We start from the raw sequence: 14,396 nt of genomic DNA on the forward strand, positions 1-14,396 counted from the left end.
GGCAGCGGAGGGTGGGGAACCCCGGCAGCGCTCGCTGGTACGTGCCTTTAACAGCGAGCAGGCGGCAAGCGCAGGGGCTCCCGCCGCCCGGGGACCTGCCGCCTTAACCGGAGAGGGCCGTCCCCCGCCCGGCGCCGCCTCGGCGCCGGAACCCCCGAGGGCAGCCGCGTTTCCCCCGAGCGCCGTTGGGCGCCGGGCCGCGGCCGCCGGAAAAGAGGGGCGGGCGGGCGGGCGGGCGGAAGCGGCGGGGCGGGGGCCATGCTGGCGGCCGGGCGCCGGGTGGCCTGCGCCGTCTCCGGCGGGGTGGACAGCGCCGTGGCCGCCCTGCTGCTGCGCCGCCGAGGTGGGGGGTGAGGGCGGCGGGGCCGGGGCCGGGGCCTGTCCTCCCCTCCCCTCACGCCTGCCCTCTCGGCCCTCTCGCCCGGCCCGGCCCGGCCCGGCCCAGTTCGGCCGGCGCCTCCCCGCGCTCCGCCGCCTCCTGCGGCCGGTGGAGCGGCCCCACCTCGGGCAGGGCCCGGGCCGGCCCCGCGGAGAGCCGGGCACCTCGGCGGGCGGCAGGCGGGGACGGGGTGGGAGGAACTCGGGGTTATGAAATACCGTCGTGTTAGGTTGCTGGGAGAGGTTGGGGTTTATGGTGGCTAAAGCAAAAAAAAAAGTCATGCAAGAACTGTACTATAGAGCTTCACAGGGTGCTTGCTTAGTACAGGGCTGCTCACATCTTCTGAAAGAAGCAGTTACCCACACAAGACTTGAAAAACACAGGTTTTGGGTCGAAGCTGTAGGAGTTTGACTTCATAAGTCATTCTTACCTTCATTTGTAGGCTACCAGGTGACAGGTGTCTTTATGAAGAACTGGGACCCTCTGGATGAACAAGGAGCTTGCTCCATTGACAGAGATTGCGAAGATGCTTACCGGGTTTGTCAGAAGCTGGATATTCCTTTTCACCAGGTTTCCTACGTGAAAGAATACTGGAATGAAGTATTCAGGTAGAAACACGTTTAAAATAGATGGCCTTTCAGTATATTAGTATAGTACTATGTTGCTGTGAAAAGCGAGAACGGATGGATAATGGGCAAAGGTGATTTATTGCAGTATTGTCAGTACAAAGAGAAAGTGCTGAAGCCTCTTAAATGTGGGAGGAATTATTTTTTTCTCTCATTGATAGTTAAGATCAGAATGTATGTGTTGGTTTTAATATGTTTGTTGTTTTTGAAATTAATAGGCGCTTTCTCCCTAGATTATAAGTGTCTAGCAGTTGCTTTGTTGCAGCTCATTTCTTCTGCTTCCCACATACTGTCCCAATCTTATTGCAGCGTGAGAAAAAGTACTTAGTGGGGTGCTATTACTGTCAGTTTGTGTAATTTACACAGTGCATTTTACATTAAATTAATATGTACTGAATCCGGTTTACCACAAAGTGATCATGAACTAGCCTTGCTTCTTTAAACTTCTAATAAATTTGAAACTGTTCTCTAAAGAGGGTGTATGGATTTTCTGTGACTTTGTTCCACTTAAAGGGAAGAAAGTTCTGCATAGAAAAGCTGAGAGCTTTTCTTGAGAGGCAGGAGGAGAGGGGAAGTATTGGTATAACAACATAATTTCTCTGTTACTTACTCAGCATAAGTACGTAAAAGTCATTCCCTGATCTTCATCTTCTCCCTCTAAGTAGTGCTGTTGTTACCTTGTCTTAGAAGAAACTGAGGAATAACCTAGTTGTGGTACTTCTATATCATGTTGAAATGACATCAGGTTGAGCAGAAGACTTTTGTACAGTCAGTGGAGAAAACAGCCCTGTTCTGGGAAAGTTCACTCCATTTTTTCCTCTCGGTGTGAGAGAATGAATAAATGTTACCAAAACTCTTGGAGGTGGAAGGAGTCTGTAGATGACAGTGAATCAAAGATTGTAGAAGATCAGCTTTTCTTCTGCTTCTCCTCATTTATTAGTACAGTGTTCCCAGACAATCTGTTGCAAGTATATTTGCTTGTTTCAGAATCTTTTTTTCTTTACTGTCATCACTGAGCTGGAATTTACTCCTCCTCTGGAGTCTCTCTTTAAAGGGTCATTCATCAAAATCCACCTTTTATCAAGAGGACTATCCCAGGTCTTGTCTCACCCATAATCTGTGCAAAGTCCATTTTGCATTTTTACATCAGAGAGATTCAGTAGGCATCCTTCATTGCCTTTTCTGCAGTTCTGTGCTTTAGCGAACTAACGTGAGCCTGGCTTTACACTGAATTTTTTATAAAACTTCCAGCGTGCTTTTGCAGTATTTACAAAGGAGTAGTGTGTTATCATCAGAGTACAGTGCTGAGCCAGTGAGAGGGAAGCAGCTCTGGGTGGACCCAGGTGATTTAATTATTAGTATAAATTGTTAAATTCAGAACTGTTAAAAAGTAGTTGGACAGAATAAAAGATGTGTTGCTTTATTTTCTATTTATGAAGGTAAAGTATAACATGGTAAGGAAGAAGCAATCGATTCTGTTTCAGATGATGAAGAGTAAAACCTGGTACTGGGGTTGCTGGTGTTCTTTTAAGTACAGTTCAGGATCCTTTTCCAGTCCATGTCCTCAGTTCCTCTTGACTTGAGTGACTACTGAGGATAAGCAAAATAAGGCAGGGATCAGGCCTTTTGATATCTCAGGGCATCACTGTATGCTAGTTTAATTTCATTAGTTATTATTTCAGTGTTTTAAAGCAAATAATGCTAAGTGCTTTAATTATGTAACAGTGTAAAAGTACAGCATGACTTTGAGAAACTGCTTGGATTTCTTGAAGGAGAAAGAAAAAGCCAGGAAAACATCTCTAAAATTAAGCCCCATGACTGCTTGTGGTGGTGTTATTGTAGATTAAGTTACTGTCCTTTCAGCTGAGACACAGTTAACTCCTGGTGTGTGCTCCACTGCACTGTCACTTTGAAAAATGTGTTCTTTAGTTCTGAAAGTAAGTATTTCATAAGAGATGAATAGGGAGTGCTCAGTGGGTAGTCATGTCTCCCCTGAGGGAATATTAATTTAATAAAATAAGGTTACAAGGTTGTGAGTGATCATTTGACCATGTCCTCAGTGCACTTTGGAGAAAATCTTCCAAGCTTTGTTTTTCACAGGTTAAAATCTAATGGGTATTTTATTTTTTACATAAAATGCTTAGTATGACTGAGTCTCAAGTTCTCATGTTTAAACAGATCGACCAGTCTTGGATAATATTATGTAGTGTTAATATTGTCTATATATACATTTGAATCTTTATTTTACAGTGACCTCTTAAAAGAGTATGAATTGGGAAGGACTCCTAATCCTGATATTGTGTGTAACAAACACATCAAATTCAACTACTTTCTTCATTATGCTATGGATAACCTTGGTAAGGCATTTTCAAGTGTGTCAGTGCAGCATGTGTGCTGTGGAAGTGCTTAAAGGATACAAACTCTTGAAAAGGTGGGGAAAAACCTGAATTCGTATGCATGCCTAATGCACATATCTCTGTGGCAGTATTTCAGTATTTGCAAAGTATTTATTTTTAAGTTTGCTTTTACGTATAGAATCATAAAATGGTTTGGTTTGGAAGGGACCTTTAAAGGTCATCTAGTTCTAACCCCCCTGCTATGGGCAGGGTTATCTTCCACTAGATTAGGTTGCTGCTGTGTCGGAGCACATTTAATTCAGGGACATATATTGACCTGAGTATTAGGTTTTGCATTTGTATGTGGTCCTTAAAGGACAAAAGCACAAGTTCTGGCATGCCAATGAAAAGTATACATTATTTATGTAGCAGGAGTATGATTATCATCAGTATAAGACTTCCATAGGTTTTCTTCCTTCATTGCTTCCTGTTTTTTTCCTAGATGTTTATACTGCTGTTTTAAACTGTGAATTTCATGTATGTGCCTTTGTGTTTTGGGGTTTTTTTTCTTGATAGGAGCAGATGCAATTGCTACTGGGCATTATGCTAGGACCTCGCTAGAGGATGAGGAAGTGTTTCAACAGAAGCATATCAAAAGACCGCAAAGGCTTTTCAGAAACCGTTTTGAAGTTAGAAATAGTAAGTGGTTTCTTCATTGCATATTTCACCCTGGATGTGAAAGAGAAATTTAAATATTCGGTGTTGCAGAATCAGAGAAGTTTGTTACCTTACATGCAATGACTACCATTTAAACTCCAACCTTTGTAGAAGATTGATTGGGCAAAATAGGGGATTTACATTACTGAAAATTACCCTGACTAGTCAGGTATTACATTTTCTATTTTAAAAGTTCTAATCCAGGTCCAGCGGTAAGAATAAGCATTTCAGGAGTAATCGATATTCTGGAGGAGCCATAATGTGGATTAAAGATACAGGCTATCTTCTATACCCTGCAGAAGTATTTCAAGAAATCTTTATCTAGTATTTCCATGATTTACGTAAAAATTTCTTTATATGTTTCTTCTATTTTAGGGAATGTATTCTTTGGCTATTTGGTTTATAGTATTGATGGACCTCATCATGGGGATATGCTTAAGTGTAATTTTAGAATTAAGGCTTTGAAATGTTAAAATTAGTTACTAACTTTAATACAGTAGTTGGACTGTATATTATTTTACTGGAAAAAAATCAGGTTTTCATTCAGTGATTCAACTATTCTGCCTTATTTCTCTGTTCTCCTATAGAAGCCTGGTTTTCCCAGGCAGATCAAGGTTGTGTGTACACTGCCATTGAAAAGTTTTTAAGGCTACAATTCTCAGGTCAGCAAAGGTTTGAGTAGCAGTAGTGCTGGTTTTGCTCTTCACTTAAATAGTGTGCCAGCCGTTGATCTCTGCACCACAGTGGTTCTCTTGTTATCAGTACCAGAGCCAGCTTGATTAATGCTGTTTTGGGTATGTCTCTGCCTGGCACTATCACAGCTTGGATGGCAATGTAGAAATTTCCCAAATAGCTCTGCAGTGGGCTGTAATGCAGTAAAGTAACTCGGATGAAGCTCTGACGTATAATGAGAAATGCAGTATACCCGAAGGGAAAGGGGACTTGCAAACTACCACTATGCAAAGCTGCCAAGGTGATGTTTTTGTGTTACAGCTTCCTGGTTTTCATTTGTTTGTTCTGGACTCAAAGGGGTTTATTTGTTACTTTATTTTAATATGATTTCTGGAAAGTTGTAGTATTTTGTGATGTTTTAAGCAGGCTTCCTGCCCCGTTATTGGGATTTTGTATTATTAGTTTTGACTGAACTACTGGCCTGTAGTTAGTGTTCCTTTGGGTCAAGAAACAGATCAGCAGAGTTTGTACCACATCAGAGCTATTAGCTCTTAAAGAGAGTGGACAGAACATGACTGAAAAACTATACCATTTTATTTCATCTGGGCAATCAGGACACTTAATCTATTTTAAAGAATAAATTCAAACTCTTCTCTCCTGAGTATTGGGAATAACTCTACTGATTGTTCAAATCATTGATTTGTAGTAGTGTCATTTCATGGTAAAACCGAATGTGTTTTTTTTTTAAGAAAAGTATACTCTAAGATATTTGACTGTTCATTCTCTCTTTCACGTGAAATGTGAAAGCTGTTTTTATATTTCATGTTGTTGATGTTCTTGCCGGTGACTTGCAGTATTGTAATAGATGAGGCAATGTAAGACTTTGTAAGATTCTGTGTTGTAGAAAATCAGAATCCTTTTAGATCTTTTTAGTGGTGAGAAGATACCCAAACATTTTCAATTAGATTTGGAAAAACCTGAAAAATGCTGGTTTTAACATGTGTTTGGAAATAATAAAACTAAATGTTGATTTTCATACAAAATACTAACCGAAGTTGAACTATTAGAGGGGGTTATGCTGAAATGCTTTATGTCTTCTGCACTTTGCAGCTGTGAAACTCCTTCAAGGGGCTGACCTCTTTAAGGACCAGACCTTCTTTCTCAGTCAGATCTCGCAGGACGCTTTGAGGAAAACCATTTTCCCATTAGGGGATTTAACAAAAAACTTTGTAAAGAAGATAGCAGCGGAACATGGCCTTCATCACGTGCTAAAGAAAAAAGAGGCATGGTAACACTTAAACTCTTTGGATTTGTATTTCTCTCTAAAATGGACTTTCCTGAACTTTTTGAACTTTAATCTCTGACAGCTCAGCTGTTTCTGAGCACTGTAATAGAATAGCTTGGGAAGCAGTTTTATAGCTGTCTACTTGCTTAAAAATACTTTATGAGCTTGTGGTTAGTTGTGTATTTTAGCTTGCAGATAATTTGTCTACCATTGTATCTCAGAAGAACTAAGGCGAAGGGCAATGTGGTAGGATACTGTGAGCCTTAAGGAAAGCATTCTTTACTACAGCAGGTGAGAAGCCTTTGGTCTTTATTTTCCATAGGTTATAAAGGCTTCCTCACTATAATTGTTTTTCAATATGTCTTTATAGAAATTGGATCATACTGTTTTTCCACAGTTACTTTTTAAAATAAGAAGTTCTGTTTTCCTGGCTGAGAAATAACACTTCATGGGTTGATCCTAAAAAAAAAAAAGATGCAGGCAGCAATTGTATTGCTGATGCTATCTTGATCACTTTTAATGTTTATATTCATCCACCATAAATGGTTGTTTAAATGATTGTTTGAAGAATGTAGGCAGTAACTGAAAGGAAAAGGAAATCCTATTTGTTTATGGAGGGTTTGTTTTCAAGAGACATACCATTAGTATATAATTTGTGTTAGTTTTGTACTTTAATCTGAAAGAGACTTCTGTTTTTAATATACGTGCAATGTAGTCACCAAGATTAATGTGTTTATTGAACATGTGTTCTATTTTCTATTATTTCTCTTCTGTACTTATGGCTTTCGCTGATGCTGTATAGAATTAGTTTACATATGTTGGAGCAGGTGTTGTGATTTTGCTTATTTTATGAGACGTCTAGCATAGTTTGGGATACATAGGGAAGAAAAATCCATCCTGGACAGATTATTAATAGACATTATTAATAGATTATTAATAGACGTTGAGTACTGCATTCAGCTCTGGGACTCCCAACGTAAGAAGGACACGGACCTGTTGGAGCAAGTCCAGAGGAGGGCCACAAAGCTGATCAGAGGGCTGGAGCAGCTCTCCTGTGAAGACAGGCTGAGAGAGTTGGGGTTGTTCAGCCTGGAGAAGAGAAGGCTCCGGGGAGACCTTCTAGCAGCCTTCCAGTGCCTAAAGGGGGCCTGCAAGAAAGCTGGAGAGGGACTTTTTACAAGGGCCTGTAGTGATAGGACAAGGGGTAATGGCTTTAAACTGAAAGAGGGTAGATTTAGATTAAATGTAAGGAAGAAGCTCTTTACTGTGCGGGTGGTGACGCACTGGCACAGGTTGCCCAGAGAGGCTGTGGATGCCCCATCCCTGGCAGTGTTCAAGGCCAGGTTGGATGGGGCTTTGAGCAACCTGGTCTAGTGGAAGGTGTCCCTGCCCAGGGCAGGGGGGTTGGAACTAGATGATCTTTAAGGTCCCTTCCAACCCAAACCATTCTGTGATTCTATGATTATTTCAAATGTGTTCCTCTGCTTTTATGGATTCAGTACCATGTTTTCTTTTCAGAGTATGGGAGTCTGTTTCATTGGTGAAAGAAACTTTGAAAATTTCCTTCTTGAGGTGAGCAACATTAAATCTATGACAATCTTTATGTTCTGTTCTGATTTTCAGTAGTAATTTGTAACACTGTCTATGGAAGAATCTCTGACAGCTTGTGGCCCACACTAAGTTGCAATTGTCCCATTTCCCCTTGCAGTCCCAAGCCTACCCGGAAGCTAATGCCAACTGCCTGTAGGAAGTAGCTTGTCCCTCTACCAGCAAGCAGTCATGTTCTGTAGCAAAAGGAATGTGTGAACTCACACTCCTATACCTGCCAGGCTCTGACAAGTGCTTGGGATGTGAGAGAGGCAACTGGCTGAATCCTGCTGTCCCCTGGCGTAAGTGAGGATGGGGGAGTGAAGCCCAGAATTACTGGTAATAGGGACTGCCCTTCCTACTTTTCTCTCTAAAGCAGCATCAGGGAAGAGGCAGTAAACTGCTTGGGCAGAGTTTGCCTGTTGAAAAGCTATTTTCCAACTTCACGAGAATGTAGTGACAGAACCTGAAATATACTGGGAGGTTTTTTGGGCCATCTTCTGACTTAAACAATCTCTTCCTATTTGGTAGTATTTGGAACCTCAACCAGGTAACTTTGTCTCCGTTGAAGATAAGAAGGTGATGGGAACACACAAAGGTAACTGGCTAACCCACCTTAACTGCTTTTAGATAAATGGAACAATACTGCTTATATTTGGAGGGACAAATTTTGTGGAATTCCAAACTCATCTACAGGTTTTTCCCAGTTTGATAACTCTAATAATCATGGAAAACTTGCTTTATACAATAGTAGAGCCTTGAACTACAACTGATTCTTGCTTATTTGTTCCATGTTGCAAGAAAGTAAATGATAATTATTATTGATACTAAGTGATTGTTAATTTAATACTGAGACGATTGTTTGTATAGTTTTTTCACAACTATTGTGCTTCAGTTCCAGATTCTTTAGTATCTAAACTTTGCAGAAAAAAATACACCATGCACCTCAGTGATGCACAGTAGGACATTGCCAAACATGGGCAGCTTACCTTTTCCTTTCCTTCTGTGTGTCCTTCCTTTGCTCTTTCTTCAGTTCTAGCTGCTAGAACTTAGTTCCTCTCGCAAATAATGTATGGAAGTAGGATGTTCTACTACTACATAAAAGTAAGGGAAGCTGGTAAGACTGAGTGGTAGCAAAACCACAAATCGAAACTAAAATAAAGAAATGTTTGTCTTTTATAAACTGTAAGAATACCACAATTGAAATGGATTAGTTTGAAACATGTGCTTCAGGTACAGGTGAAAACTTTCAAGCAGATGTTAGTTTAGTTTGTAATTGGCAGGCTTCTCTGAGGCAACTTGATTTGTTATTCTTTGTTTAGTTGATATGTTATTCTTTGTTTAGTTGGTTCATTATTCTTTGCTTAGTGGTAGAGTTTTAGGGAAATGATTTTAATGTATTTTTCTGAAAGTAAAAGATTAAAGGTTGCTAGCAGCATTACATTTTCATGTTTCTTTAGGTTGGTTCCTCTACACAATAGGCCAGAGGGCTAGACTAGCAGGCCTGAAGGATGCTTGGTTCGTTGTAGACAAAGATGTCAGCACCGGAGATGTCTTTGTGGTGAGTTAATTAACACTGGTATTGCAAATGACTAATGCAGGCATTTTGTGACTCCCGCTGTACGGAATGTGTTTCTAACCTAGGCAGAATTTTTGGCTTTCCTCTTGAGGGAAACAAGAACCAACTAGTGCAGCATCAGCAGATTTGAAACATCTTGTCCAAACTGGCTTTTCTTGAGTAAAAAATTGTTTTAGATTTTGGCATAGAACTTTTTCAAACAAAGGGCAAATACTGAAAAGAATCAGCCAATCTACTGAGCTCTCATTTTCTACTCTAAAACATGAGGTTTTTATTGTAGTTATTATGGCACAGTATATAAAATGTGTGTTATTTTGTTTTACTGTGTGTTGCTACTTTCTTTTTCTAGTAAAAGGAGTAGTAGCCAGTAATACAGTTTTATAATTTTGAAAACTGAGGCAGAATATATGTAATACTGTGAAATCATTGGTGTCTTAATGACTAGTCATGTGAGATGACTGAGAGCTCTGCAGCTTGCTAGCATTGTTAATGTTTCTGGCTCTTCATGCAGTTGTTATTCTTATTTGATACTGATGTGATTATAATGTGGTGTTCTGCTACTTGTTGATGTGCCTGGGGGGAAAAAATCATAAACAAAAGACAGTTGAGAGGAAACAGGCAGGACAACTAAGAATTATTTTTTTTAATGCCCTACAGTAAGGTTGTGTGTGTGCAACGCCTTTGTTGGGGAGGTGTTGAGTTGAGACATTGGTGAAGAGGGAGGTAGCACCTTGTAGTAGGGTAAGGAGGGCAGTAGACATCTGAACTCACCCTGAAGAAGGCAGAAATATGATTGGAGAAAAAACAACACAAGAAGCAACGTGATTGAGATTTAGAACACTGACAAATAATTCAGGCTTCCTTTAGCTTATTTTTTTCATTAAAGGCTTTCACCTGGAAGCTGATTAAGTGCTAATGAATGCTTGCTTTCTTACTCATTTTGCCTTCATTTTGATATGGCTTGATGCTTCTTCTATATTTCATGCTTTACTTCACAAGTTATACACTCTCTGGCAAAAACATTAGCATTAAATAAACATTGTATTTTAAGGCACCATCAACAGATCACCCTGCTCTGTACAGAGATCTATTGCGGACAAACCGAGTGCACTGGATAGCAGAGGAGCCTCCTGTAGAGCTCATTAGAGATAAAATGATGGAATGTCATTTCAGGTTTCGGCACCAGATGGCATTGGGTAATTAAACCTTATTTTGTTTTTTTGTTTTACTCAGTTTGTGAAACTGTGGTAGTGTGTTCAGTGTAGTTTTGCAGAAATAGTTGAAATGTTTTGGCTTGCCTTTCTGTTTCTGTAGTGTCTTTATAAAACAATTCTGTGTAGTAGTATCTTGACTTATATGTGTTTAACCTAATTATGAAGGTTTTTCTTTTTTAATGTGAACTTAAGGATTAACTAGCAGGTGTTTGGTCATTTTCTGCTTTAGTCCCTTGTGTGCTGACTCTAAACCAAGATGGGAGTGTGTGGGTGACGCTAGTGAAGCCAGCAAGAGCTATCACACCTGGGCAGGTAAGTTACTAGAAGTGGTTTTCTTTCCTTTTTTTGTGTGTTTTGGCTTATCTGGCTAATAAAACAAGGTAGTGTTCTTATTAGCTGGAGCAAAATAATGAATTTATTTGCATGTGAGAGCAGTTAGCTCTATTTTGACTATTCATCAACTATTTTGAAGGAGATTGTTTCTAGTTCTAAATGGTCTGTTGTTATCCATATAGCCTGAGAAACTGGCTTACAAGTTTTAGAAATATATGAAAATATCTCTGGTAATCAGTTTTATATGCAGAAATGGAATCTGTTGTTGTCTTCAAGAAGTAGATTTAACAAGGCATTAGTTTGGTAATTGGCTGCTTAATATGGTTTTAATGTTCAAATTTGTTTAGCGAGGATCTGTGTCCAGTGAATTTAATTGTCCTGGAACAGTACTGAGAAAAGGGGACTATGTAAGCATGCCTTTTAACACTGCTAATGCAAAGGTACTCCATCACATCGAAAACCAGTGGTTCTTGAACGTTTTCTGTATGTCCTCTCCCAGTATATGTTCTACCCTCCCTCTCCCTCTCCAAAACTTGGGGGCCCATGGGACACATGAGAAGACAAATTGTCAGAGCTGTTTGTAACAGAGATGCACTTAAGAGAAGTGATCTGAGCTGAGAAGATGAAGTTCACAGTGGAATTTCCCCTAACATGCTTATATTTACACTCACGTGAGCCAACAGATCCTAAGAGGGTTTTTTCCTTTTTTTTGTTTTGTTTTGTTTTGGGGTTTTTTTGAGAATTGGTCAGAACAAATATAAATTAATACATTCATTGTCCAGCAGGTCTTGAGGAAAGGCTGCAGTTTCTCACCGTGCCATTTGCAGCTGCTGAAAAGACTCTCCCTGTGTTTTATCTCCTAGTTTGCCGTGTTCTACAAGGGTGACGAGTGCTTGGGCAGTGGGAAGATCTTAAGGATGGGCCCATCGGTGTACACCATGCAACAGGGCAAAAACCGAGAGGAGGGTCCAAAGAAGGAAGAGATTGACAAGATAGAACCAGCAACATAACACATGGGTTTGTTTATTGAAGGACTTTGGAGAATTTGCTGCCTGAGAATAATAAAACCAATAATAAACGTATTTTTTCTTGATCTATATGTTCTGAAGGTCAGTTGACCATCGAGTCCCAGCTCTTGACTGTTAGCAGTGAACAGGTTTAAAACTAAAGCCAGTTTGGTACAATTTTACTGGACTAGATGGTAATATTTATGTTAATAGGTATCAAGGGATGTCTTAAAGTTGTTCTGTAATAGTTACGCATACAAGAATTTTAACATTAAAATCATGTCTGAAATCATAAATCTATCTTGTATGCATAAGTGAAATACTTTTTTTTTTTTCCTTGAAGATACCTGTCCCTAGGTAAAGTACATATGTTATTTTACAGTAAATATATGTTTGTGCTTTGAACTCTGGAAGAAGAATGAATGATATTTAAGTTCAGTATTTTGAATGAACTCCAAGCAACAGATATTTATTTTTCATTTTATATAGTTTTATAAGAAATGCTTTGGATTCTTAAGCTGTATTAAGTAGTGGCTTCAAATGTTTACATAATTCAGAATTACAAATCTAGAGGTGTAAAACCAGTCTTGATTGTTAATTTATTTCACAGAACTGACTAATTTTTTGTTAACTGCTGAGGGCAGAAGCTGTTTGGTTTGTCTCCTGGAGAAGAGAATGCAACGTTGGGCTTCAGAAAAACGCACATTTGTATGCATTGCCTTGTTATGTAGCCAACTTAATATAGACCCAATAATAATTGGATCTTGCCATGTGTCAAAATGGAGTGGTATTAGGAAGAGCTGAATACCCGTGTCCAAATTATCTACATTTATAATGATTGGGTGCATACTGAGGACACCCTAAGCTTATAATAAAATTCTGCTACAGCAAATCAACAAAAATAAATTCCTGTCTTCAATATGGTAATAGAAGGTAACTGTCCTTAAAGTACAGCTGTACAGGAGCAGGGCTTTCCAGATGGGTGTGGAGTTTTGAGATTTGCATCCAATTTGGGTGGTAGGAAAGCTGTACCATGAATAGATATTTCAGCAGATCTGAAGGCTTGGATTACATGTACATCCTTTGTTGTTGTCTGAGTATCTTCTAAGAATTCCTTTCATTTCTTCTGGTAAGAAAAGTAAAAGGTAGTCTCTTCCAAGTGTGGAAGTAAAAGGGGGAGAAGACACTCTTCAGTGTCTACCTGCTAGTCTGGCAAAGTTAAACACACAGTTCAGGAAGCCCTATGGAAAAAACCTAGAGTGTTAAAACCTTATGTATTTGTTTGACATTACAGTAGATCTGCTTGAAAGGGGAAAAAAGCCATCCTTTTTCACTGGTGCCAAAATCAATTCAATTTAAAAGTCTGTCTTCAGAGTGTCTATCCTTGCGCAGGTTAACTGTAATGACTATACATGCTTCATGTCAACTCCTGTGATTTGTGTTAGGTTAGTTGTGTTACGGGTTCTGGTCATGACTTTTATATGGTTTTCCTAATGTTTTCCTTATCTTTCCTGAAGCTTTTGTCTTTGCAAAATGTGGAATTAATTACTGAGGAGTTAATGCTCCACATTGTCCTCATCTGAGTTTTCCAGTAAATATCCCAATTAAAATCTTCACAAATGTTTTGCGTTATACTAGTGTGTTGTTTATTATTACTTCATCTCTCAATGCTCAGGTATGTTTGTCATTTGATACTGTACTGGTAGAGGTAGGTTCGACTGTGAGGACATGAAAAAGGACATAGCCATTTCTGTGTTTTCAAAATTCTTTTAAAATTCACAGAATTGCAGATGTTGGCAAGGACGTCTGGAGATCATCTAGTCCAGCTCCACTGCTCAAAGCAGGGGCGACTGGAGCAGGTTTCTTGGGGTGGTGGTGTCAGGTTTTGAGTATCTCCAAGGATGGAGACTCCACAACCTGTACTGATAAGATCCCCCTGAGCCTTCTCTTCTCAAGGTTGAACAGCCCCAGCTCTCTCAGCTTCTCCTTGTGTGACAGATGCTCCAGTCCCCCCTCATCAGCTCTTCCATATCTGTGTCAGGAAGTTATCAGCACTCCAGAGACCTCCTGGACTGCTTGTGCCTTTTAGTGTTGTCCCTCCGGCACGTATCAGCGGTTTAAGTCCTCCATGAGGACCAGGGCCTACAACCGTGAGGCTTCTTCCAGTTGTCTTTCTTCCTGATCACACAGTCTGTAGCAGACAGGTACCTACAGCAGTGTCACCCATATAGGTCGCCTGGCTGATCCTAACCCACGTGCTTTCAGCTGGCTTATTGTCCACCCCCAGCCAGAGCTCCGTGCTGTCCTGCTGCTCCCTCGCAGCCACGATGACTCCCCCACCTCCCCAGCCCATCCTTCGTGAAGATCCTGCACCCATCCGCGGCAGCACTTTGGCTGCGCGACCTGTCGCGCCGTGTCTGTGATCCCAGAGCGATCAACCCGTGCGACTGCACGCAGACCTCTAACTCCTCTTGCGTGTTCCCCACGCTGCGTGTGTAGCATATGGGCACCTCGGAGGGGCACCTAGAAAGGTCCCTCCTGCCTGGATCACCCTGCTGCCTTAGCTTGCCAACCCGGTCCACACCTGGGTCTCCCCACGCCATCCTGGATGGCAGTGCCTGGTGAGCAGCAAACCCCCCTAGACACCAGGCTGGGTCAGCA

The 14,396-nt window shown here is 40.7% G+C and overlaps 1 protein-coding gene across 1 annotated transcript; it reads left to right on the forward strand.

Moving 5' to 3' along the window:
- Nucleotides 1-242: 242 nt before the first annotated feature.
- TRMU (tRNA mitochondrial 2-thiouridylase) lies at nucleotides 243-13,367 on the forward strand. The gene is made up of 11 exons (XM_075024901.1): nucleotides 243-343; nucleotides 822-987; nucleotides 3,256-3,362; nucleotides 3,918-4,040; nucleotides 5,841-6,013; nucleotides 7,534-7,587; nucleotides 8,134-8,200; nucleotides 9,063-9,163; nucleotides 10,233-10,377; nucleotides 10,625-10,707; nucleotides 11,592-13,367. Exons 1-11 carry the CDS (start codon nucleotides 259-261, stop codon nucleotides 11,736-11,738), a joined length of 1,251 nt encoding a protein of 416 aa, XP_074881002.1. The 5' UTR covers nucleotides 243-258; the 3' UTR covers nucleotides 11,739-13,367.
- The last annotated feature ends 1,029 nt before the right edge of the window (nucleotides 13,368-14,396 follow it).

This window comes from Buteo buteo, chromosome 4 (assembly GCF_964188355.1).
Source record: "Buteo buteo chromosome 4, bButBut1.hap1.1, whole genome shotgun sequence".
NCBI classification, from domain to species: Eukaryota; Metazoa; Chordata; class Aves; order Accipitriformes; family Accipitridae; genus Buteo; species Buteo buteo.